A 27,928-nucleotide genomic window follows, 5' to 3' on the forward strand; every position below is an offset into this window, starting at 1 on the left:
CTTCAGCTGTATGAGACATTCTTGTAGCAGCTGATCTTGAGCAGGGGTGGGGGTGGGGTGGGGGGGGTGTCATCTTTCTGATGTATTAATGGATGTTCCTTGTTTCATCCTGGATGATGGTTCTGACACACTAATTGTTGTGAAAGTGTAGGAACACGGACCCACAACAGGGGGCGCAAATGAACGGACAATGGAGGAAGTCAAATAACAACACTTTACTGTTGTGAATAAGCACAACAAACACAACAGATTACAATAATAGACAAAGAAGTCAATTCACAAAATGTGTCACGTGGGCAGGCTCGAAGATAAGAGACGTCTGTCCAAAGCAGAACCGGAACCACACGATTTCCTCCGCCACTGAACCCCGGGAATACTGGAGCCGCCAAGTCCCGAACTCCCAGGTGGAATTGTTGCAGCTTCCTACGGCTGGTGGGTTGGGGCCAGTCTCTCACCGCCGCAACCTTGGCCGGATCAGGAGCGACGGAGTTGGGGGAGATGATAAACCCCAGGAAGGACAAAGAGGTGCGGTGAAACTCACACTTCTCGCCCTTCACAAACAGCCGGTTCTCCAACAACCGCTGCAGGACCTGACGTACATGCCGGACATGAGTCTCAGGATCCGGAGAAAAGATGAGTATATCGTCTAGATATACGAAGACGAATCGGTGCAGGAAATCCCGCAGGACATCATTAACTAATGCTTGGAACGTCGCGGGGGCGTTTGTAAGGCCGAACGGCATGACCAGGTACTCAAAGTGACCTAAGGGGGTGTTAAATGCCGTCTTCCACTCGTCTCCCTTCCGGATCCGAACCAGGTGATACGCATTTCTAAGATCTAGCTTAGTGAATATCTGGGCTCCATGCAGGGGCGTGAACACTGAATCCAACAAGGGCAACGGGTATCGATTACGAACCGTGATTTCGTTCAGCCCCCTATAATCAATGCATGGACGAAGTCCGCCGTCTTTTTTACCCACAAAAAAGAAACCTGCACCCATCGGGGAGGTGGAATTCCGGATCAACCCGGCGGCTAAAGAGTCCCGGATGTAGGTCTTCATTGATTCACGCTCAGGTCGTGAGAGGTTGTACAGCCTGCTGGACGGGAACTCAACACCTGGAACCAAATCAATGGCACAATCGTACGGACGGTGCGGGGGAAGGGTGAGCGCCAGATCCTTACTGAACACATCCACAAGGTCATGGTACTCCACCGGCACCGTCCCAAGATTGGGCGGGACTCTGACCTCCTCCTTAGCCTGGGAACCGGGAGGAACCGAGGAACCTAAATATACCCGATGGCAGGTCTCGATCAATAAGCCCGTCTAAATCCCGCGGTTCGTCCTTGGCCACCAGGTGCTCCTTCAGGACCAACGACAGTCCGTTTACGAAGGCGGCACGGAGGGCAGTGCTATTCCAGCCGGACCTCGCAGCCGCGATGCGGAAGTCGACTGCATAAGCAGCTGCGCTCCGGCGCCCCTGTCTTATTGACAGCAGCACGGCTGAAGTGGTCTCTCCTCTATTTGGGTGATCGAACACTGTTCTGAACTCCCTCACAAACCCATCATATGTCAGAAGGAGCCGTGAATTTTGCTCCCAGAGCGCTGTAGCCCAAGCGCGTGCCTCACCGCGAAGCAGATTAATCACATAAGCTATCTTACTAGCATCAGTCGCGTACGTGATGGGACGTTGTGCGAAGACGAGCGAACACTGCATAAGAAAGTCCGCGCACGTCTCCACACAACCCCCGTACGGCTCTGGAGGGCTTATGTATGCTTCAGGGGAAGGTGGGAGGGGTCGTTGAACGACCTGTGGAACGTCACTGTTGCGCACAGGATCGACAGGAGGGGGAGCCGCAGCAGCGCCCTGAGGGCGCGCTTCCACCTGCGCGGCGAGAGCCTCCACCCTGCGGTTAAGGAGGACGTTCTGCTCGGTCATTAGATCCAACCGAGCCGTAAAAGCGGTGAGGATTCGCTGCAACTCACCGATCATTCCTCCTGCAGACGCCTGTGCGCCCTGCTCTTCCATTGGCCGTTCAACAGCCGGTTGACGCCCCTCGGGGTCCATGACGTTGGCCGAGATATCCTGTTGTGAAAGTGTAGGAACACGGACCCACAACAGGGGGCGCAAATGAACGGACAATGGAGGAAGTCAAATAACAACACTTTACTGTTGTGAATAAGCACAACAAACACAACAGATTACAATAATAGACAAAGAAGTCAATTCACAAAATGTGTCACGTGGGCAGGCTCGAAGATAAGAGACGTCTGTCCAAAGCAGAACCGGAACCACATGATTTCCTCCGCCACCGAACCCCGGGAATACTGGAGCCGCCAAGTCCCGAACTCCCAGGTGGCCACTGCCTCCGCGTGTCGGATCTGGTACTGCTGGCGAGGAACAAAAACAGTTAAATGTGGGTGCGTTTGCACCCAGCAACACGTATGGCGGGAAAACCACCTCCACCTCTCGTCGGAAGAAATGTCTGCTATTCAACGCACAAAAGTAACAAAGTGTTAATGTCAAAAAGACAACACAGCTGGCTGAGTACTGTACCTCCTAGGTAGAGCGATATCTCGGCAAAGAGGTGGAGATGTCGTCTTGCTGATATACCACTGCAGATCAGATGATTGGTGACAGCTGTCGTAGGTGATAAGTGACAGCTGTCACCCCGGCTGCTCCTGTGAGGCGGGAGCGCCCTCTGGTGCCTGGAGCCCGCACTCCAGGCAGGGCGCCCTCTGGTGGTGGTGGGCCAGCAGTACCTCCTCTTCAGCGGCCCACACAACACTAATCCTCAAGCGTCAGGGTACTGCACTTTGTGTGGAATACTCCGTGCACTGTGAGGAGTTTTCTTGTCTTCACATCAGTGTCATCTATCTCTCCCTGTGGCACATTATGTCAGTTGGGTATCTGATGACTGGTAGGGCGTAGATCTTATTCTTACTATTGAGCTGGCTTCTCAGAACCCGTCTTCCTTTCTGGAGGTATTTGGCTGTGGTTGACCTTTTTGCAACTGATTCATGGTTCCCTTTGGCTTGTAGGATTCCCAGGTACTTGTAAAGGTCCTGTATGTCCACTATCCTGCCTTCTGCCAACTCCACCCCCTCAGTCAGAATCACCTTCCATATAAACTGCTAAATCAATCAATCAAACAATCAATCAATCAATCAATAAACAAAGGAACACTTTTTAATCAGAGTACAGCATCATGTCAGTTCAGCTTCTGGGATATTGATCTGGTCAATTAAGTAGCGGGGGGATTATGAATCAGTTTCAGCTGCTTTGCTGTTAATAGAATGAACAACAGGTGCACGAGGGGGCAACAATGAGACAACCCCCAAAACAGGTGGAGGTCACTGACATAATTGCCTTCATCATCTTTTCTGACTGATCTTTCATGAGTTTTCCATTTGTTTAGGGTCAGTGTCACTGCTGGTAGCATGGTGCTGTACCTGGACCCTACAGAGGTTGCACAGGTAGTCCAAATCCTCCAGGATGATACATCAATATGTGCCATTGCCAGAAGGTTTGCTGTGTCTCCCAGCACAGTCACAAGAGTATGGAGGAGAATTCAGGAGACAGACAGTTAAGGATGAGCACTGCCAGAGTCCTACAAAATGACCTCCAGCAGGCCACTGGTGTGAATGTCTCTGACCAATCACAGACAGACTTCATGAGGGTGGCCTGAGGGCCTGATGTCCTGTAGTGGGGCCCTGTGCTCACTGGTTGGCACCGTGGAGCTTGATTTGCATTTGCCATAGAAGAGCAGAATTGGCAGGTCCGCTATTGGCGCCCTGTGCTTTTCACAGATGAGAGTTCAACCTGAGCACATGTGACAGAGGTGAAAGGGTCTGGAGATGACGTGGAAAACATTACGCTGCCTTTTCTTTTCTGACCTGCAAAATCATTCAGCATAGCCAGTTTGGTGGTGGGTCAGTGATGGTCTGGGGAGGCATATCCCTGGAAGGATGCACAGACCTCTACAGACTAGACAACAGCACCCTGACTGCTATTAGGTATTGGGATGGACCCACTGTCAGACCCTACACTGGCGGGTCCTGGGTTTTTCCTGGTGCAGGACAATGCCCAGCCTCAGGTGGCAAGAGTATGTAGGCAGTTCCTGGAGGATGAAGGAATTAATACCATTGACTGCCCCCCGACCTAAATCCAATAGAACACCTCTGGGACATTATGTTTTAGTCCATCTGATTGATTTACTTTTTGATGAAGACAATGTTTTGAATGACTTTTGAATGAGTAAGAAGTAAATATTTAAAAAAACAAAACAAGTACAGTCTTTAGCAGTGTGTCCTGGTTGAATTAAACATGAGACTTAAACAGTATTTAGATTTTGTTTCTTTTTATGACAATATTAAACAGGCCACACAAGATAACAATTCCACTGTTATGTTTTTGTTTGAAAAACAAGCTGAGTCACAACAAACTGTATACAAGAGAGAGACGATGACGTCGTTCGGGTTTGTCATGGCACTGACAACCAGTGTGTTTCCACACACACACACACACACACACACACACACACACACACACACACACACACACACACACACACACACACACATGCACACACACATGCACACACCTGCCTTCTCAGAAAAATGTTGTTTGACTGGCTGAATTCAAACAGTTGTATAATGTGAGGAGGATTTAGAAAGGGCCTAAATGTTCTAAAAACACTGTGTCTCAGACTAAATGAAGACTCAGTTCCTCTTTAGTTTCAATGAAAAATTAAAGCTCCGCTGTGGCAACACACAGTGAAAGGGAAGAAGCCGGAAGAACTCTGAGTTCTACAAACCTTTGCCAAGTTATGCAATAACTGAATATTATCACTTCCAGCAACTGATGTAGGAGAGGTTCTACTCTTTAGTCAACAGGGCTCTGTGACGTCATAAGGCAGGCTGTAATTAAAGCCAGATTTCAGTGTAATCACATCATAAGCAGGCACAGACCTTAAGACTACAAATCTCAGTCAAAGACCACCATAAACCATCGGAGGACAGGTTTTATCCTTGGATCCATAGTTCTTTGTAAAGCACAGAATCTTGATGTCACAAGGCCAGTTTTCAAATTCTATACAGGGATAAATGTTAAAAGAATCAAATAAAAGATTTTTGAATTAATTTTGGATTTGCAAGAAAATATCATTAGTTGTTCCAGGCAGAGTCAGACAGACACTCAGACAGACAGACAGAAAGCCAGACCTATAGACAGACAGACAGACAGGCAAACACTCAGATAGACAGACAGAAAGGCCGACTGACAGGCAGACAGACAGAAAGGCAGAGAGTCAGACAGACACTCAGACAGACAGACAGAAAACCAGACCTACAGACAGACAGATGGACAGACAGACAGAGAGACAGGCAGGAAGGGATGATCATATATCCATATTCCGCACGGTGAAGAAATAATCACAACCCAAAACAAACAAAATAAAAAATTTAAAACTAGAAGCACTCAGAGAGTGCAAACCTCCGCCAAGGCCACAGGGTCACTGACGCCATAACATCTACACACCGTGGAATCATTGAACCTAAAAAAATCTAACAATGATGTTTGCTCAGTAGTAAAAAAGTTTCATCTGCTGTGACTGGATAGCATGTATCCTTAGCGCTTGGCATCACAGTTTATTGCAACTTGCACCTTTCCCAGAAGCTACTGTCATCTGAGCACTGATATTAATATTGCATGTGCTTATAGACAAAAACAAATAAGAGACAAAATTCAATTTATTATTCAACTAAACTGCAAATATATTAATTTTTTAACATTTAGGAAACACTTCTCTAAACAAGGCCATAGGGTCACTGACCCTAAAGAGATTCCCTCCTTGGCACAGTGATCTATTTCTTTTTGTCTCTTTCTCTAAAATTGTACTCATATATAATAATCATTAGATTATTAATATATAAACAAAAATAAATTTAAGAAATATTACAATTTGAACACAAATGCACCCGAACGTGATGACAGCTGCAACTGCTTAATGCTAACTTTTAACACTGAAAATGCCATAGACATGATAACGCGTTAGCATCGGGATCCAGATCGTGATCCGGATCACCACTAAAATTTAATCACTTGTTCCTCTTGTCATTTCCAACCACTCCACAAAATTTCATCAAAATCCGTTCAAAACATTTTGAGTTATCCTGCAAACAAACAAACAAACATGACCGAAAACATAACCTGTACATTACTTTGGTCCCCATGACGCAGGGGTGGTGGCCAAGTGGTTAAAGCAATGGGTTTCAATGGGTTTCCGGGTTCAAATCCCACCCCTGCCACATTTCTCCATGTAATGTGGAGTTGCATCAGGAAAGGCATCCGGCGTAAAACCTGTGCCAATTCAACATGCAGATCCACCTTGGATTTGCTGTGGCGACCCCGAGTGCAAACAAGGGAGCAGCCGAAGGGACTTACTTACTTTGGTCCCCATGACAGTCATTATATCGCCATCTGGTGGGCAACGTGAGATATTACATTTACTGAGGACAACGTTAAAGCAACAGAACTGATGTATATTTTACTAGCAGATGTTTTTATGGAGTTATAATATAATATAACTCTATGATGGTGGGGGGTTGAGTCTATCACGTCACCATGAGGGAGTGGGACTGAACCCAAACGCGGGGAGATGAACATGCAAACTCCACACAGAAAGGGCCAGCAGGGAACCGATCCCAGGCCCTTCTTCTTGTGAGGGAACATCGGCAACCAGCCTGCGATGGCGTAATAACTACACTGCAGTAATATTAATTTGTAAATTGGATTAATTAGTAATTAGCTGTGACATGGACATTCTATTATTCTTTGTTGGATAGAATCACAGTAGTTACCAATATATCTATGTAGGTACATCGATTATCGATTAATTGAAGATTGATTCAGTTTTACACACAATGGGCCTCATGTATCAATGTTACGCACTTGTGGCGTAAATTTACGGCATAAACTTGAAATACACTAAAGTCGCCGTGACATATATCAAGCAGTGCACACCTGCCCATTTCTGGCATACTCGTGACGTGATCTTGATAAATGCGGCGGGTGGAAACGATCGTAATTATATTAAACACACCCATAAATATTCAGACTCCGCTTCAGACACACCCTCATTTTACGACATGGAAGCCAGGAAGACGGCAATGAAAAAGAACTCCACCAATCACGACGCGTGCCAATAGAGCGTCAAAAGCGGCCGTCGTATCAATTGTTTTGTAGTATATAATCAATAAAGTGTTACAGTGGTCCCTCATTAAAATAGCCCGTAATACGGGAAACCGCGACGTAGTCAGCGTTATTTTTTACAATTATTATAGATGTTTCAAAGCTGTAAAACCCCTCACTACACAGTTTATACACTTTCTCAATCAGGCATGAACATTTTCTCACTTTTCTCTCATGTGTAAACACTCTCAAAGTTCAAACCTTATTAGAAAAATAATACCAAACTGTTTTCAGGCCCAAACATTTGTTTGAGAAATTAAAATAGAATGTTTTCCTATAAATAATTATGATGGCATTTAGAACTAACGAATTAATTTTAACGATCAACGAACGAGGTCGGACACATAAGAAATTATTAATAGTGACTCTCCAGTATGTCACAGATCGGCCTCTGCGTCCTGGCGCTGCGCCTTTTCTCACTCACATCTCGCTGCAGCAGGTGTTTGTTTCCGACTGACAAACACAGTTATGAGTAGTTGTTGGCGCTCTTTTCTCTTCTGGGCAACAAGATTCTTATAAACAGATACGCAGAACACAGAACACTGTAAAAAAAAAAAGGCATGCAAAATTGGACTAAATACTCCGCGAGACTCCGAGGCCACGACAGGTGAACGGCGTTATAGCGAGGGACCACTGTATTCTCTTTTCACATGTCAATAATTCTTGACGTGGATATTTGCTTGCTCAATTAATAAGACACGCCTAATCTGTCAGATTTCTTTATTTTATAAATGTATTTCTGTATTTATTTTATTGTGACAACCGAATGGAGACGACAAAACCTGGTTGCAGCACGGGCGAATTAAGGGAATGACGAAACTACAGTTGTAATTATCAATTTCATAGTCTAAAACGATCACACCACATGAAGTTAAGCTCAGCGCTGCTCTGGCTCCAGGCTCGAAGTCTGGAGAAAAAGGCGAGCAGCGCTTTCTTTGCAGTCAGCGCTGTGACCACGGATCGTGCTCCATAACAATCCCGCAAAGGCGGGATTTGTATTGATTATTATGTAGTATAATCAGGAAAGTGTTATTTATGTAACATATGCATTGATTTGTATAATGGCACTGTTTATCATGTTGATCATCTTCATTTTTATGTGGATTCCAGCGCTGGTTCATTTTGGTGTATAATTTACGCCACCTCTCGACCTGGTGAATATTTTCAGCGCAGCGTACGCCAACGACCACATTGATAAATGCCAAGTAGCGCAGCCGTTTTGGCGTACACCCCATATACGCTCAAACATCGCCGTACGCAACGTTGATACATGAGGCCCAATGAGAGAGCTCGGTCTTCTGTCCGCCTACAATTCCCATCAGCCCTCGCTCCAAACTCCCCGGAAGAAAACCTGCGCGTTATTTTTCTGCTTCCTCTTTCCGTCAGCGGAGTTTAGGTAGGATTGTTGCTGTCTTCTTCCCTTCACTCAATCCAATCGAAATAAGTCTCTTGTTCACTCATCCGATTTAATGTGCCACTTTAAAACACGCAGCAAACGTTAATGCAATGATGTATATTTTTACTTTTTATTTTTACTTGGCAGATGTTTTTATTTTAAAGATGTAGGAGCGATAAGTTGCGCTAACAGGCCGCCGGTGAATTCTGAGCCGCTCAGACCGGCTAAAAACTCTTAAAAGGACATTTAAGATCCTTTCAGGGAGCACAGCAGTGTAATACTAACATAACATTCAGCTTTGAATTTCCTGTTTTATTTTGGCTAGTTTGTTGGTTAGTACCAGCTTAAGCTAAATATAGCAACTGCTAATGTTCTCGTCACTTGTCGGCTTTAAGTGATTTAAAATGTTGGCCTGTCGTTATCTTAAGATTTACGAACGCGTTGTAATTGAATGATGACGTCATAATGAAGTGGAGGTGATGTCATAACGTTGTTGATCAGTTTCAGGATGGGACGTGTGATCAGAGGGCAGAGAAAAGGTGCAGGTTCTGTGTTCAAAGCCCACGTGAAGCACAGGAAAGGAGCTGCCAAACTCCGGCATGTCGACTTCGCGGAACGCCACGGCTACATAAAGGGAATAGTCAAGGTAGGTGTGCTAAACCCTGTGATCTCCCAATGCCTGCAGTTTGGTTTAATCTAAAGGAATTTTGTCTTTCCTTTAAAAAAAAAAAAAAAGCTGCTTTTTTTTCTAATTGTGCTGTGGCGTTGAATCTGCCGGGCTTTATTTCCTGTTTGATTTGGCGTCACTTGTGGTAGATACAGGGGTCACATGGGCTGGTATGGTTCCTGTCAAATTCATGTTTTGGGATTCGTCTTTTGTATTCATATCGACACTTGTTTTTTCTTTTTTTTTTGTTTTTTTTGTTTTTTTACACTTCAGAATGTTGGAGTGGTTATAACCTGCTGTTCTCTGCCTTCAGGATATCATCCATGACCCTGGCCGTGGCGCTCCCTTGGCCAAAGTGGTCTTCCGTGACCCTTACCGCTTCAAGAAGAGGACTGAGCTGTTCATCGCTGCCGAGGGCATCCACACCGGACAGTTCATCTACTGCGGCAAGAAGGGTGAGAGTCTCCACACGCCGCAGAGAAGCAGCATTTTTAAGTCATACAACAGGAAGTTAACCATTCCTCTATTTCGCGGAGGTTCTCAGGATGGACGGTTTTACATTTGTTGATCGTTTAATAGGGCAGTGCAGTCTCTTTTGAACCCTGCGCGTTATCGCGGGATTTGACCACTTATGGAGACAGCCTCCCATTGTGCAATATATACACAGCATAACTTCACATGGAAAAATGGTGTACTGTTTTCTTTTTGGCTGCAATCACAGAAGCTGTTGCGAAAAGTGCAGTTTTTTCAGTTCCCAGTGGAGTAGGGAAGACAATGCATAAAAATCCCAAATTAAAGAGCTGATAATACAGAATAAAGTGCAGTTTATACTCCAGAAAATACAGTAATTCAACACTACAGCTGAATCTTAGTATTATTGTTATTATTATTAACCTCATTAGTTTGTGCAATAGCAGACATTGCAAACTGTCACCCACAGTTTCTCTGCTCTGACAGTGATGTCATACAAACATATTTTTCACCCTGTCAGATACACATTGATATGGTTCAACAGGTACGTTCAAACATATGTTAAAGTTTGAAGCAAAAAAAGGCTGACACACAGAGGTGAGGCAAGAATCTCCACTGTCTGCTCTCTGTGAAACACCCTGTTTTGTTTTAAATGAAGGCGACGTTTCTGCACCCAGTGTACAGAACAAATCATCAGGTTTTATTATTTATCATGCTGAAATAAATTATTTAGAATTTTAAACATGACAATAACAAACTACAGAGCAGGAGTCATGGCCAACTAGTTAGTGCACCTGGTTTCAGTGGAGAAGGTTCCCGGTTCAACCCCCACCCCTGCCACGTTTCTCTATGCAATGTCAGGTTGTGTCAGGAAAGGCATCCGTTGTAAAACTTCTGCCAAATCAACATGCAGATCCACCTCAGATTTGCTGTGGCAACCCCGAGTGCAAACTGGAGCAACTGAAGGGACTGTTAAACTGCAGACGGTGTGATATATATATATATATACACTCAACAAAAATATAAACGCAACACTTTTGGTTTTGCTCCCATTTTGTATGAGATGAACTCAAAGTTCTAAATCTTTTTCCACATACACAATATCACCATTTCTCTCAAATATTGTTCACAAACCAGTCTAAATCTGTGATAGTGAGCACTTCTCCTTTGCTGAGATAATCCATCCCATCTCACAGATGTGCCATACCAAGATGCTGATTAGACACCATGATTAGTGCACAGGTGTGCCTTAGACTGCCCACAATAAAAGGCCACTCTGAAAGGTGCAGTTTTATCACACAGCACAATGCCACAGATGTCGCAAGATTTGAGGGAGCGTGCAGTTGGCATGCTGACAGCAGGAATGTCAACCAGAGCTGTTGCTCGTGTATTGAATGCTCATGTCTCTACCATAAGCCGTCTCCAAAGTCGTTTCACAGAATTTGGCAGTACATCCAACCAGCCTCACAACCGCAGACCACGTGTAACCACACCAGCCCAGGACCTCCACATCCAGCATGTTCACCTCCAAGATCGTCTGAGACCAGCCACTCGGACAGCTGCTGAAACAATCGGTTTGCAAAACCAAAGAATTTCTGCACAAACTATCAGAAACCATCTCAGGGAAGCTCATCTGCATGCTCGTCGTCCTCATCGGGGTCTCGACCTGACTCCAGTTTGTCATCGTAACCGACTTGAGTGGGCAAATGCTCACATTCGCTGGCATTTGGCACGTTGGAGAGGTGTTTTCTTCACGGATGATGTGAAGGAGATGTGTTGCACTGCATGAGGCAAATGGTGGTCACACCAGATACTGACTGGTATCCCCCCCAATAAAACAAAACTGCACCTTTCAGAGTGGCCTTTTATTGTGGGCAGTCTAAGGCACACCTGTGCACTAATCATGGTGTCTAATCAGCATCTTGATATGGCACACCTGTGAGGTGAGATGGATTATCTCAGCAAAGAAGAAGTGCTCACTATCACAGATTAAGACTGGTTTGTAAGCAATATTTGAGGGAAATGGTGATACTGTGTATGTGGAAAAAGTTTTAGATCTTTGAGTTCATCTCATACAAAATGGGAGCAAAACCAAAAGTGTTGCGTTTATATTTTTGTTGAGTATATATATATATAAAAAAGCTGAACTGCTCAGGTGCAGTTTTTCCTTGTTGCCTTTGCAATGGGTCACGTGATTTATTAGAAGCTAACAGCATTTGTCTCCCACAGCTCAGCTGAATATCGGTAATGTCCTGCCCGTGGGCACTATGCCAGAGGGAACCATCATCTGCTGCCTGGAGGAGAAGCCCGGTGACAGGGGCAAGTTGGCCCGGGCTTCAGGAAACTACGCCACAGTCATCTCCCACAACCCCGAGACCAAAAAGTCCAGAGTGAAACTGCCGTCAGGCTCCAAGAAGGTCATCTCCTCCGCTAACAGAGCCGTTGTCGGTAAAGACGCATTTTAGAAAATACGTGAAGTCTGTCGAGTTGTGGCGTCTGGGTGATGTGGTTAATGCGGTGTCTGATTCTGTCCTGTTTTGAAGGCGTGGTTGCTGGAGGGGGTCGTATTGACAAGCCCATCCTGAAGGCTGGTCGTGCCTACCACAAGTACAAGGCCAAGAGGAACTGCTGGCCTCGCGTGCGTGGTGTGGCCATGAACGTAAGTACACAAACCGAACCTGTCACAGGAAATCCACCGTTCGAGTTCTATGTTTTTGGATGTCGAGAAACCGTCTCCACTCTTGTTTAAAAATCGAGGAATTCTTGACTTATGTCACAGAAGCCTAAAATCAGCTGTTTCAGGCTTTGATTTTAATTCAGAAAGTTTGAGGACATCTAACATGAAAAGCAAAAAAAGAAAGAGACCCGCACAGCCAGTCAGCTCCCAAGCAAACCTGTAATGCAGCACCAAAAAAATGTGACGTTTCGGGCCTCGCCCTTCCTCAGACATTCCTCAGACATTGTCTGAGGAAGGGCGAGGCCCGAAACGTCACATTTTTTTGGTGCTGCATTAAAGGTTTGCTTGGGAGCTGACTGGCTGTGCGGGTCTCTTTCTTTTTTTGCTTTTGATGCTATTTTTTGACCCTGCACCCCAATACATTTTGTGATGTGCGTGTCATTTCATGATTTTCTGACATCTAACATGAAACCTCAAACTCATGAAGGTAAACACTTTATTCTAATCCAATTACATTTGTAATTTGCAAATGTGATTGGTTAATTGTGTGAGATTTCAAACCATAAAATATCACGGTGACGGTGGCAAAATATTTGACCGTTTTACATTTGATGTATTACTCCGCGCCTTGACCGCGCACATTGCTATGCAGCTGTCAATAATGGTGCTGTCAGCTGAGAGTGATTTTAAAAACTGACAGAGTGACAATGATGGTGAAGTGGGTGAATTTAAGCTACCATACCAAAGTATTGATGTGGATTGTAATACAGAATTACTCAGTGCTGTTGATAAGATGGAGAAGTCTGTGTGTCTGCTCACAGAATTTCCAGTTTGTCATGAAAACGCTGTTGCTACGGTAAGCTTCACCAAAAACATGGATCCAGGATGAATTGCTTACAGAAAAATAAACCGTGCAAGCGATGGAATTGGATTAGAATGGGAATAACCCCCTTGTGTCTGATGATTTCCACTAATGTGTCGCCGGTAAAACTCAATTTGTGACCGGAAAATCCAGCATTAATGTCTGCAGATCATCAGACACAATAGGGTTATTCCCTAATTAAAAACTGATTTACACTCAACAAAAATATAAACGCAACACTTTTGGTTTTGCTCCCATTTTGTATGAGATTAACTCAAAGATCTAAAACTTTTTCCACATACACAATATCACCATTTCCCTCAAATATTGTTCATAAACCAGTCTAAATCTGTGATAGTGAGCACTTCTCTTTTGCTGAGATAATCCATCCCACCTCACAGGTGTGCCATATCAAGATGCTGATTAGACACCATGATTAGTGCACAGGTGTGCCATAGACTGTCCACAATAAAAGGCCACTCTGAAAGGTGCAGTTTTGTTTTATTGGGGGGATACCAGTCAGTATCTGGTGTGACCACCATTTGCCTCATGCAGTGCAACACATCTCCTTCGCATAGAGTTGATCAGGTTGTCAATTGTGGCCTGTGGAATGTTGGTCCACTCCTCTTCAATGGCTGTGCAAAGTTGCCGGATATTGGCAGGAACTGGTACACGCTGTCGTATATGCCGGTTCAGAGCATCCCAAACATGCTGAATGGGTGACATGTCCGGTGAGTATGCCGGCCATGCAAGAACTGGGACATTTTCAGCTTCTAAGAATTGTGGGGCTGTGCATTATCCTGCTGCAGCATGAGGTGATGTTCTTGGATGTATGGCACAACAATGGGCCTCAGGATCTTGTCACGGTATCTCTGTGCATTCAAAATGCCATCAATAAAATGCACCTGTGTTCTTCGTCCATAACAGACGTCTGCCCATACCATAACCCCACCGCCACCATGGGCCACTCGATCCACAACATTGACATCAGAAAACCGCTCACCCATACGACGCCACACACGCTGTCTGCCATCTGCCCTGGACAGTGTGAACCGGGATTCATCAGTGAAGAGAACACCTCTCCAACGTGCCAAACGCCAGCGAATGTGAGCATTTGCCCATTCAAGTCGGTTACGACGACGAACTGGAGTCAGGTCGAGACCCCGATGAGGATGAAAAGCATGTAGACGAGCTTCCCTGAGACGGTTTCTGACAGTTTGTGCAGAAATTCTTTGGTTATGCAAACCGATTGTTTCAGCAGCTGTCCAAGTGGCTGGTCTCAGGCGATCTTGGAGGTGAACATGCTGGATGTGGAGGTCCTGGGCTGGTGTGGTTGCACGTGGTCTGCGGTTGTGAGGCTGGTTGGATGTACTGCCAAATTCTCTGAAATGCCTTTGGAGACGGCTTATGGTAGAGAAATGAACATTCAATACGCGAGCAACAGCTCTGGTTGACATTCCTGCTGTCAGCATGCCAACTGCACGCTCCCTCAAATCTTGCGACATCTGTGGCATTGTGCTGTGTGATAAAACTGCACCTTTCAGAGTGGCCTTTTATTGTGGGCAGTCTAAGGCACACCTGTGCACTAATCATGGTGTCTAATCAGCATCTTGGTATGGCACACCTGTGAGGTGGGATGGAAAAGGTTTTAGATCTTTGAGTTCATCTCATACAAAATGGAAGCAAAACCAAAAGTGTTGCGTTTATATTTTTGTTGAGTGTATGTGTGTGTGTGTGTGTGTATATATATATATATATATATATATATATATATATATATATATATATATATATATATATAAAAATGTGTATATGACTCTTTTTAATTCTTATTTGATCAAAAGCTTGATTCATTTAATTTTAAAAACTAAAACTGAGTGAGGCCAGATGAAGCTTCAGAGTGGAGACTTCAGGCAGAAGCAGTTCACTAGTGACTGCTCACATCTACTGGTCCAAACGTACAGCAGAACCTGGAGGGTTCACAGACCCACTCCTCAGTCTGAGGAACACAGTGGACTGGTGACAGGCACACCTTTTCATCAGTGACCATCAGAAGGCGCTGCAAATAAAAAAGGGACTTGTTCTGCAACCACAGCTTTAAGCACTTGGGTCATAACACTGCGATGGAGTCATACTCTCACGCGCGCCACTATCTCAGGCAGTGGATGCTCTCGTTTTGGCCGAACCATGATATATAGTTTCTGTATATTCTGTGTTAGTACTCGCCCGCGGCCAACATTCTTGATGAATTCCTGCACAAAAAGTAGTTCCCAGACCTGCAATGACAGTGCGTTTTCATGTGTAACAAAAACATCAGGAGTATAGTTGCACAAGAACTTGTGTATCTCGTGTGTTTTTATGCCTAAATGATCGTAAGTCATTATACTCATCCAGCAGCATCTTATGTTGGCAAATTCAGCACTGGGTCAGGCGAAAGTAGTCCGGAGAGCTATCCCACAATGCCAAAATATCAGCGATGTCAGTCCGAGAGTGCCGCGCTGAGCAGTGTGCGATGGAGTCTTTGCTTTTTTGATGCTCAAAATTATTATTTCCTGTCGCCATCCCTGGTTGCTTTGGTGATGTATGAGCTCTCAGATAATCGGTGCCAGATTGCCGCCTCTCAGTCGTGAAACATGCTCAGATCCAGATTCTCTTTTTAGAGGGTGGAGATAGAAAAGGGCTGGACGATCAAGACAAGCTTCACAACGCTGTTAGAGTGACCGTTGATTGATCCATCAGTTTAATTTGCATCATGGAAACTCTTTGTGATGTGTTTGTGCTCTTAGTGCTTTAGTAATATTTACTGAGCAATTAATATTTTTAAAAATGTTATTCTCAAGCAGTTTTTTTTTTTTTTTTTGAAAAACGTCACAAGTGGCAAACTGCAATAGACACAAAACAAAAAGTTCTCGCCGCTCCGGCGCATTATTAAAATAAATGGATCACGAACTGACTAAATGTGAACACTGATTTGTTCGCCACACTGACATTTTCCTTCTCTTCCTGTCCAGCCTGTGGAGCATCCGTTTGGTGGCGGTAACCATCAGCACATCGGCAAACCCTCAACGATTAGACGGGACGCACCTGCTGGTCGTAAAGTCGGTCTCATCGCTGCCCGCCGTACAGGCCGGCTGCGTGGAACAAAGACCGTCCAGGAGAAGGAGAACTAATATGTTGGTAATAAAAATGTTTCAAAACGAAACCTGCTTCACTCGCATCATTTCCTACAGAATCCAGACCAACATTTATAACCCCTGACTTCAGTGTGGTAATAAAATAAGTTTTGTCAGTGAATATAAACTTCTAGCATGAGCAGGTTTAGTGCTGACAAGCGGAGGAAGCTACATTCATGATGTCAAAGATTTTGCACATTTTGATAGATCAAAGGACGTCCGGAGCTTTGGACTTGTTGACATAAGGGCATCTGTGAATGACGACTCACCGGAATTCTGTAATTCACGGCAAAAGCTGTGGAATCGCCACACTTGGAGGATCTTCACACATTTATATGTAGCAAAAAAAAAAAAAGTTATTTTGTCAAACCCATTAAAGTTACAATAATTGCTTTTTTTTTTTTTTTTTTTCCTTTCCAGATTAATTGGAGGAAAAAAATTCAGAACAGTGAGTTGGAATTCGCTCGTGAAAAATTCAACTCTGGAACACTGATTTTGACAGATGACTAGCTGGACGGAGTCGTGGACTACAACCCCTGGCAAAAATTATGGAATCACCGTCCTCGGAGGATGTTCATTCAGTTCTTTAATTTTGTAGAAAAAAAAGCAGATCACAGACATGACACAAAACAAGTCATTTCAAATGGCAACTTTCTGGCTTTAAGAAACACTATAAGAAATCAAGAAAAAAATATTATGGCAGTAACGGTTACGTTTTTAGACCAAGCAGAGGAAAAAAATATGGAATCACTCAATTCTGAGGAAAAAATTATGGAATCACCCTGTAAGTTTTCATCCTCAAAACTAACACCCGCATCAAATCAGATCTGTTCGTTGACATTGACCCTACGTGTCTTTTTGCAAGGAATGTTTTCGCAGTTTTTGCTCTATGGCAAGATGCATTATCATCTTGAAAAATGATTTCATCATCCCCAAACATCCTTTCAGTTGTCCAAAATATCAACGTAAACTTGTGCATTTATTGATGAAGTAATGACAGCCATCTCCCCAGTGCCTTTACCTGACATGCAGCCCCATATCATCAATGACTGGAAATTTACGTTCTCTTCAGGCAGTCATCTTTATAAATCTCATTGGAACGGCACCAAACAAAAGTTCCAGCATCATCACCTTGCCCAATGCAGATTCGAGATTCATCACTGAATGTGACTTTCATCCAGTCATCCACAGTCCATGATTGCTTTTCCTTAGCCCATTGTAACCTTGTTTTTTTTTCCTGTTTAGGTGTTGATGGCTTTCGTTTAGCTTTTCTGTATGTAAATCCCATTTCCATTAGGCGGTTTCTTACAGTTCGGTCACAGATGTTGACTCCAGTTTCCTCCCATTTGTTCCTCATTTGTTTTGTTGTGCATTTTTCGATTTTTGAGACATATTGCTTTAAGTTTTCTGTCTTGACGCTTTGATGTCTTCCTTGGTCTACCAGTATGTTTGCCTTTAACAACCTTCCCATGTTGTTTGTATTTGGTCCAGAGTTTAGACACAGCTGACTGTGAACAACCAACATCTTTTGCAACATTGCATGATGATTTACTCTCTTTTAAGAGTTTGATAATCCTCTCCTTTGTTTCAGTTGACATATCTCGTGTTGGAGCCATGATTCATGTCAGTCCACTTGGTGCAACAGCTCTCCAAGGTGTGTTCACTCCTTTTTAGATGCAGACTAACAAGCAGATCTGATATGATGCAGGTGTTAGTTTTGGGGATGAAAATTTACAGGGTGATTCCATAATTTTTTCCTCAGAATTGAGTGATTCCATATTTTTTTCCTCTGCTTGGTCTAAAAAAGTAACCATTACTGACTGCCACAATCTTTTTTCTTGATTTCTTATAGTGTTTCTTAAAGCCAGAAAGTTGCCATTTGAAATGACTTTAATTTTGTGTCATGTCTGTGATCTGCTTTTTTTTTTTACAAAATTAAACAACTGAACATCCTCCGAGGCCGGTGATTCCATAATTTTTGCCAGGGGTTGTAGTTGCTTTATTTTCCGGCAGATTTTCAGTTGGACTGAGATCTGGACTGTTGACTGACTGTAGTTTGCAATAATGTCTTTCCTAATGATCAAACTTCATATGTGTTGCAGATGGTGACCTCAAAAACCCTCTTGATTTGGGGTCATAACCATGAATGTACTTTGTAAAATCAGAAAAGCGTCACTTGTCAGTGGTAGATGTTTGTCCAGGATGCTGTCAGCTGGTGCAGACAATGTGCTCCTTTAATCAGTGGCAGGAGAAAAGTGTCCATAACGTGAATTTATCCTCTGTGAGATAAAGTTTATCTAAAAATGTTGCACTGACTGTTGAGGTGACGATTCTCTCCTGATCTTAGACCTGCAACCTCATGTTCCAATGAAACGGCACCAGATAAAAGTTTGAGATTTTGGTGATGATAATTCAAATGGAAAAACTAATTTGAAAATTAAAAAGAAATGGCACAAATGCTTCTTAATTTTCAAAACATGGACATGTGATTTGACTCAAATACTATCAACCATTCAATCAACCTATTTGAATTTTCATTCATTTCATGCACTGCTCTATTGCTAAATGCTTTATATTTTATTTATGAGTCAAATTGTGCCCATGTTTTGAAAGTTAAACATTTGTGCTATTTTTAATTTTCAAAAAAAAAAAATTTTCCTCATTTGAATTATGATCAGCAGATGGTTCCATAATTACAGAATGCTATCACCTGATTCATCCATAGCTTCTCTTTAGTTCACTGGGACTTTTTTCCAGTTTAGGTGTTCATACTGGTTTTGGTTTGTCATAAATGTGTTCAACAGTTTTAAGGTCTGATTTTAAAATAACTGCAAGTGAACCAATTTTGAATAAGAGTGTTTGATAAAATTCAGTTATTTAATAAAAAACTGAAAGAGACTCTGTGTGTGTGTGTGTGTGTATATATATGTATATATATGTATGTATATATATATGTATGTGTATATATATATGTATGTGTATATATATATGTATGTGTATATATATATGTATGTGTATATATATATGTATGTGTATATATATATATATATATATATATATATATATATATACCAGGGATGAATACATTACTATTTCCAAATAAACTATGGTACATGTCTGGAGTCGGGCAGTTCTAAGAAAGAAAAATGTGACAACACAAGAACAGTAAGGGAAGCCACCACCAAAGGAGTTACAGGTTTCTGCAGCTTCTGGGTGGACTGGAAGACAATTTTCATAAAAGAAAACAGAGACTCTTGTATTTAAACTAGCTCAAACAGCATTTGTTTTATTTTCTCTTTATTTTTAAATGGTTTTCTTCATATACTTTTTTGGGTGGTGGTGGTGGGTGGGGTGCATCCCCCCATTTGTGCTCATCATAGGCTCTTATAATTTGGATCAAGATTCTTTGATGTTACATAGTTGTACTCTTACAACATGCAGTGAAATTTACCGACTTCACTCCAAAACTGCCACCACACAAGTAATAAATTACATAAAAATTGCATTCATTTAACATTTATTTAACCAGGTTAGTCCCAGATCAAGATCTTTTACAAGGGAGACCTGGACAGTAATAAAGTGTCCAGTCCACCTAACCTGCATGACTTGAAATGTGGGAGGAAGCCGAAGCACCCTAGGGAAACCATGCAAACACAGAACATGCAAACTCCACACAGAAAGACCAATCAATCAATCAATCAATTTTTTTATATAGCGCCAAATCACAACAAACAGTTGCCCCAAGGTGCTTTATATTGTAAGGCAAGGCCATACAATAATTATGTAAAACCCCAACGGTCAAAACGACCCCCTGTGAGCAAGCACTTGGCTACAGTGGGAAGGAAAAACTCCCTTTTAACAGGAAGAAACCTCCAGCAGAACCAGGCTCAGGGAGGGGCAGTCTTCTGCTGGGACTGGTTGGGGCTGAGGGAGAGAACCAAGAAAAAGACATGCTGTGGAGGGGAGCAGAGATCAATCACTAATGATTAAATGCAGAGTGGTGCATACAGAGCAAAAAGAGAAAGAAACAGTGCATCATGGGAACCCCCCAGCAGTCTACGTCTATAGCAGCATAACTAAGGGATGGTTCAGGGTCACCTGATCCAGCCCTAACTATAAGCTTTAGCAAAAAGGAAAGTTTTAAGCCTAATCTTAAAAGTAGAGAGGGTGTCTGTCTCCCTGATCTGAATTGGGAGCTGGTTCCACAGGAGAGGAGCCTGAAAGCTGAAGGCTCTGCCTCCCATTCTACTCTTACAAACCCTAGGAACTACAAGTAAGCCTGCAGTCTGAGAGCGAAGCGCTCTATTGGGGTGATATGGTACTATGAGGTCCCTAAGATAAGACGGGACCTGATTATTCAAAACCTTATAAGTAAGAAGAAGAATTTTAAATTCTATTCTAGAATTAACAGGAAGCCAATGAAGAGAGGCCAATATGGGTGAGATATGCTCTCTCCTTCTAGTCCCCGTCAGTACTCTAGCTGCAGCATTTTGAATTAACTGAAGGCTTTTTAGGGAACTTTTAGGACAACCTGATAATAATGAATTACAATAGTCCAGCCTAGAGGAAATAAATGCATGAATTAGTTTTTCAGCATCACTCTGAGACAAGACCTTTCTGATTTTAGAGATATTGCGTAATTGCAAAAAAGCAGTCCTACATATTTGTTTAATATGCGCTTTGAATGACATATCCTGATCAAAAATGACTCCAAGATTTCTCACAGTATTACTAGAGGTCAGGGTAATGCCATCCAGAGTAAGGATCTGGTTAGACACCATGTTTCTAAGATTTGTGGGGCCAAGTACAATAACTTCAGTTTTATCTGAGTTTAAAAGCAGGAAATTAGAGGTCATCCATGTCTTTATGTCTGTAAGACAATCCTGCAGTTTAGCTAATTGGTGTGTGTCCTCTGGCTTCATGGATAGATAAAGCTGGGTATCATCTGCGTAACAATGAAAATTTAAGCAATACCGTCTAATAATACTGCCTAAGGGAAGCATGTATAAAGTAAATAAAATTGGTCCTAGCACAGAACCTTGTGGAACTCCATAATTAACTTTAGTCTGTGAAGAAGATTCCCCATTTACATGAACAAATTGTAATCTATTAGACAAATATGATTCAAACCACCGCAGCGCAGTGCCTTTAATACCTATGGCATGCTCTAATCTCTGTAATAAAATTTTATGGTCAACAGTATCAAAAGCAGCACTGAGGTCTAACAGAACAAGCACAGAGATGAGTCCACTGTCCGAGGCCATAAGAAGATCATTTGTAACCTTCACTAATGCTGTTTCTGTACTATGATGAATTCTAAAACCTGACTGAAACTCTTCAAATAGACCATTCCTCTGCAGATGATCAGTTAGCTGTTTTACAACTACCCTTTCAAGAATTTTTGAGAGAAAAGGAAGGTTGGAGATTGGCCTATAATTAGCTAAGATAGCTGGGTCAAGTGATGGCTTTTTAAGTAATGGTTTAATTACTGCCACCTTAAAAGCCTGTGGTACATAGCCAACTAACAAAGATAGATTGATCATATTTAAGATCGAAGCATTAAATAATGGTAGGGCTTCCTTGAGCAGCCTGGTAGGAATGGGGTCTAATAAACATGTTGATGGTTTGGATGAAGTAACTAATGAGAATAACTCAGAACAATCGGAGAGAAAGAGTCTAACCAAATACCGGCATCACTGAAAGCAGCCAAAGATAACGATACGTCTTTGGGATGGTTATGAGTAATTTTTTCTCTAATAGTTAAAATTTTGTTAGCAAAGAAAGTCATGAAGTCATTACTAGTTAAAGTTAATGGAATACTCAGCTCAATAGAGCTCTGACTCTTTGTCAGCCTGGCTACAGTGCTGAAAAGAAACCTGGGGTTGTTCTTATTTTCTTCAATTAGTGATGAGTAGAAAGATGTCCTAGCTTTACGGAGGGCAGAGGCCACAGGGCGGAATCAAATCCATGACCTTACTGTGAGGCAAGAGCGCTAACCACTAATTCACCATGGTGCCTGCCATATATAAAAGCACAAACATACCTAAGAATACTAAAAGACGCAGACATAAAATAGGTCGACACCCATGGAGCCACATTGATGCTGGTGGGAGGGGATAGTGTAAGAATACTGCCTCCTCCTGAAATCCATCAGCTCCTTTGTTTTTACCGACACTCAGTTGGAGACAGTCTGACACCACGATCTGTACTACATTCAAGTGGTCTGTTTCATTGTTGGTTGGAAATGGACCCAGCACGCTCATGTCCTCAGCAAATTTGATTAAGACTAGAGCTAAGAGTACAGCAGTGGGCTATAGCACACACCCTTGCGGCGCTCCTGTGTTGTGATAGCGCTCACTACCTGGATCTACCTGTGAGGAAGTCCCCCCCCACACAGACCACTATTCAGACACAGGTGCCTCAGTCTCTGAACTGTAATCAATGAACAATAATCTTGTGTAGTTCCCATTGTTCTTGTCCACATGGCTGAAGGTGATGTTTCAGGGTATGGGAGACGTGTCCTCAATTGATCTGTTGATATGGTAAGGTTGATATGGTAAGTCAAGTAGAGTGGATCAGTGGTGTTGGGGATGGAGGCAGAGTATTTACACTTGTTCTTGACAAGTGTAAACACGTTCATAACTACTGAGGTAAACGCTACAGGCAGCAGGCAATCATTTTGACAGGATCTCCATCCTGGACTGTTCTTCACCACTGGGATGACAATGACAATTGATCCCTTTAAAGCCTGCAGGCACAGACAAGTGAGACAGGGACTTATTCCATCTGGACCAAGCGCTTTGCATGCGTTAGCCCGCCACGGTGCCCTGCGTGCCTCATTTTTGTCAACACTAATCACATGTTCTTTGCCGTGTGGAGACAGATGACATTTGTAATTACTGTGTTAAACCAGAGGACACTCACTTATTCATCCACTGTATTTTACTGGGTACAGGGCCCAGACTTTAAAACAGAAGTCATTAAATTTTATAAAACTGCTCCCACCACAACCCAGAGGCATGAAATTAAATTTTATTTACTTTAAGCCATAATGCTCAGCTGCTGAATGTAATTATATCATATTTGTAATTTATTTGCTACTAAGAAAATTGGACAAACACCCTCAACATAGTGATTCCATAATTTCTGCCCCAAGCACATTGAGCCTCATGGGGGCGGGGCCATCATGAACTACACTTAAACAGTTCTGGTACACTAATCTATTCACAAGTACAGATGTGACAAAGACAAGATTCCATGTTCTTTATTTGCTAAGGGCGCAATGCTTTTTTTTTCTTTTGTTATATTTCTGTGCACAAAAAACCTCACAAAGTGAAAGTCCACATCGCGACTGTAGCTCCAGAATTCAACGTCACACCATGGCCAAAACAAAAGTCGGCAAAAAACAGGGCGCAGAACTCTGTACAGTCATCTTCTTTAAAAATAACAAGGACAAAAATGTTCCTCTTAAATCAAATTCTATTTTTAGTGAAATACAACAAAATAAATTCTATAAAATAAGAGCAAAATATTTAAATACGGTGGGCAGAATATTTTCATTTGCAGGAGTATTTGGTATGTTTTAAACAAAAAAAAAAAAAAAAAAAAAAACACTTATTCAAGTTACCAATTAAATACAGTATTTACTGATGTTTACCTTTAACCCCCACAGAATTACAAGTTAGCTCTACTTGCAATGTGACTAACCAGCCGCTATTCTTACAGAACAAACCCGCTGTGAATCTCCATAGAGACAGGGGAGGGGCGTGTCTCATTGTCGCCCGGGATCGGGTTTCACGGCGGCCCCAGCAGAATGCCCGACGCCTGCGGCTCCACGGCAGAAAGAATCAGTCTACGACTAGGCTCTACTGAAGAGACACAAAGCAAACCACACAGTCTAATCCGCCGGATCGCCTGGCGAAGCCGCTTCCTGTTGCATATGCGTTTTGCTTGTCCGAGTTCCTATAGAACAACGTTAAATCATTTCAACCCACCAAAACTGACTGCTGAATGTGAAGTCGGAGGATTATAATGTGCAATTAAAAGCGACTTATTAATACATCTGAAAATATCGGCCTCGCTGTGGGCAGGATAGAAAAAACAAAAAAACAAAACAAAAAACACCTGAGGGTAGCTCCCCCCTCTGGAGACGTGGAGTAAGAACAGCTTCAGGTTTGCTCTGATCACAAGTCTTCCCTTTTGGCTACACTATTCTGGTGAGAAGCCATGCTAAATGTTACAGCATATTAACTAGAGCTTCAAAATGGTCGAATTAACAGAAAGAACACACAGAAGAAGAAAAAAAGAAAGGCAATGAGAGTTTGAGAACAAATGTTGCATCACTGCTTTTCCCCCCCACCAAACATCGTAAAAGTTCACCCAACCGTTCTGTAGATCACGCTAAAACCAACCAATCGCTCATTGATTTGGCGCAGGTCAAAAGGTCGCCAAGGAGCTGAAGAGGAACAATAATAAGGATCAGAAACTGTCCGATAGCAGAACCAACTTCACCCGCTGAGTGTGGGTGATAAAACAAAGTTTTTGTCTTCTTACAGTTTATTTTTTGTTTGGGGGAGAGGGGTTTAAACTTATTTATAATATCCATTTTTGTTTTTCAGAATAACTGCAACATCTCCCAACAGCAAACCGGCGAGTTATGCTACCAAGGGATCGAACAGTCGGAAACATTAACATACTATGTACATCTTTTCGTCGCGTAGACAAGCACGTCGGCATCGTCAGCTCCGGGTTTCTTTAGCGCAGCTCGGTCCCTCGCCTCTGCAGCCGCCGACAGGCCCCGGTCACAAAGTCAGGCAGCCCCAGGCCAGGGAAGAGCGCCTCCCACAGGCTGACAGGAGGGACTCTTACAAGTGGCCTGGAGGTGTGGCTCTGGCCTGCCCTGGGGCCACAGAGAGAGCGAGAGGTCTGACCAGGAGCTCCGTTGACCAAAGGGTGAGAGGAGGAAGAGCGGGACGATGGAGGCTCGAGGCACAGCAGACGGGGAGGGCGGGGCTTACTCCTTGGGAGGGGCGGGCGCTGAGGTGGAGGCGGGGGCCGGGGCAACCTCCTCAGTGCTCTCCCAGTTCTCTTGTGCTCGTGGGCCCGGGCCGGAAGCTGGACCAGGTCCTGGGGCGGGGGCCTGCGTGGGGCCTGGGGTTGGGGCCAAGGCAGGACCAGGACGTGGAGGGTTGTTCATGTGCTGAGCAGCTGGTCCCGTGTACGGTTGCCCGTGAGGGTGGTTGTTCTGTTTGAGGACAAAAAAAAAAAAAAAAAAACACACACACACACACACACACACACAAATCAGTCAGTGACCCAAAGAGACGAAAAACCCAGCAGCAGCACGCGACGGTCTGAATGTAGACGTGACAATTCCTCAAAGACCCACGAACATCAGAATCTGGACCAGACGGTGTCTCAGTCAAGTCTGGACATCACGCTTGCAAACATCCATGGTTTTCAGTTTAATAAGAGGAACTTTCAGGAAAAATTCAACAATTACAAAATTCAAACTTGAGCACAAACCTCCACCAATTCCACATATTTTTACCTTGGAAAAAATCTTCAAGGTTGAAGTCCTGTTAGAAGTGGCTTTTCAGAAGCTAAATTAGATTTGACCAAATTTCATGATGCAGTTAAATCAAAGCTGTTTTTTTTTTGTGTGGCGTTAGGTTTTTTTTTCAGTTTCTGAATTCTTTTTCAGATAATTTTCACAGAACATGGGTTATCTCTGCTGTGCACAATCTGTTGTTGCTTTTTGACACTTGATTTCCGACTGATAACTGGTAAACGAGGAACTTCCATCCAAATGAGAGTGACTGATGCACTTTTCATTGAGATATAATGCAAAATGTACACTAAATGGGCTTTTCAATATTACATTCAAATGACCACAAAATTGACAATCTGGATCAGATCCATATCAAACTTTGTCAAGTGATAGTGAGTGCCAGTCTGCACCTCACCTTCAAATATGAGTGTGATTGGGGCATGTTTGTTTAAGATATAATGTGAAATATACTTTAAATGGAAGCCTTATGTATATGTTGCCTACAGGTCTATTTTAGGTGGTGAATAAGTATCTTGGTTACCTGCTGGAACTGGGCGGAGCCAGGAGAATGCGGGTATAGAGACGTGTCCTCAGGCGGGGATGAGTCCTGATCGTCTGGTGCCTCCTGCTCATCTGGTTCCTTTCAAAACAATGACAAAAAAAATAAAAAAATAAATAAAAATAAAAAAAATTGATGGTTCTTGAAACACACACATACACACGAGTGTAGGCTGAAAAGTTCTAAGGCTCACTATGATGCATTAACTGCATTATAGTGAGCATTAGAACTTTTCAGCCTACACTCGTGTGTTGTGTATATATACGAGGTCTGTTAGAAAAGTATCCGACCTTTTTATTTTTTCAAAAACCTGATGGAGTTGAATCACGTGTGCTTGCATGAGCAAACCTTGAGCCTTTGTGCGCATGCATGAACTTTTTCACGCCTGTCGATTGCGTCATTTGCTTGTAAGCAGCCTTTGTGTGAGGATGGGTGGAGTCTCTCGTCGTTTTTTCTTTGCAAGGAAATGGTGGAACAACTGGAGCAGCGCGACGGCATCAAATTTTGCCAGAAACTGGGTGACAGCCAGGTGGAAACCATTCGGATTATTCAGACGGCTTTCGGTGGCTTTTCAGTCGTATGACTATCCGAGAAATTGTGGAAGAGGTGGGCATGTCACAACATGTCCTGTGAGGCTTCAACATGGTGGCACTTTTGTTCCGCCATCAGCTTCGTGCCAAAGCCATCGGCATGAATTTCACTGCAACTCTTTTCATGGCAAAATCTTCTGTCACAATGGAATGTGCCGAAAAAGTGCTGATGTCCACCTCTTCCGCAATTTCTTGGATAGTCACACGACGGTCCCACATCACCACAGTGTTCACTTTGGAAATGATCCGGTCATTTCAGCATGTTTATGGCCGACCAGAGCGTGGCTCGCTCTCCACCGTTGTGCGGACGTCTTTAAACCGGTTGTACCGCTCCTTAATCTATGTGATGCCTATAGCATCATCATCGAAAGCCGTCTGAATCTTCCGAATGGTTTCCACCTGGCTGTCGCCCAGTTTCGGGCAAAATTTGATGCAGTCACGCTGCTCCAGTTGTTCCGCCATTTTCCTTGCAATGAAAAAACGACGAGAGACTCCACCCATCCTCACACAAAGGCTGTTTACAAGCAAATGACGCAATCGACAGGCGTGAAAAAATTCCCACATGCACACGAAGGTTCAAGGTTGGCTCATGCAAGCACACGTGATTCAAATCCACCAGGTTTTTGAAAAAAATAAAAAGGTCGGATACTTTTCTAACAGACTGTGTGTGTGTGTGTATGTATATATATATATATATATATATATATATATATACATATATATATACATATA

The 27,928-nt window shown here is 43.2% G+C and overlaps 2 protein-coding genes across 2 annotated transcripts in view; one reads left to right on the forward strand and one right to left on the reverse strand.

Annotated features, from left to right (window-relative positions):
- Window positions 1-8,565: 8,565 nt before the first annotated feature.
- On the forward strand, window positions 8,566-16,522 carry rpl8 (ribosomal protein L8). Its single transcript, XM_034186473.1, has 6 exons — window positions 8,566-8,647; window positions 9,149-9,293; window positions 9,628-9,769; window positions 12,015-12,233; window positions 12,329-12,444; window positions 16,336-16,522. The coding sequence occupies exons 2-6, from the start codon at window positions 9,156-9,158 to the stop codon at window positions 16,492-16,494; spliced, it is 774 nt and encodes a 257-aa protein (XP_034042364.1). The 5' UTR covers window positions 8,566-8,647; window positions 9,149-9,155; the 3' UTR covers window positions 16,495-16,522.
- Window positions 16,523-23,746: 7,224 nt separating this feature from the next.
- The window catches only part of usp9 (ubiquitin specific peptidase 9), a 78,350-nt gene continuing 74,168 nt past the window's right edge, over window positions 23,747-27,928 (reverse strand). Inside the window, exons 46-47 of the mRNA XM_034186148.1 lie at window positions 26,589-26,687; window positions 23,747-25,741 (exon numbers count right to left, since the gene is read on the reverse strand). Coding sequence (XP_034042039.1) covers window positions 25,511-25,741; window positions 26,589-26,687 — 330 coding nt within the window. The 3' untranslated portion in view covers window positions 23,747-25,510. The remainder of the gene's footprint in view (window positions 25,742-26,588; window positions 26,688-27,928) is intronic.

This window comes from Thalassophryne amazonica, chromosome 14, assembly GCF_902500255.1.
Source record: "Thalassophryne amazonica chromosome 14, fThaAma1.1, whole genome shotgun sequence".
NCBI lineage: Eukaryota > Metazoa > Chordata > Actinopteri > Batrachoidiformes > Batrachoididae > Thalassophryne > Thalassophryne amazonica.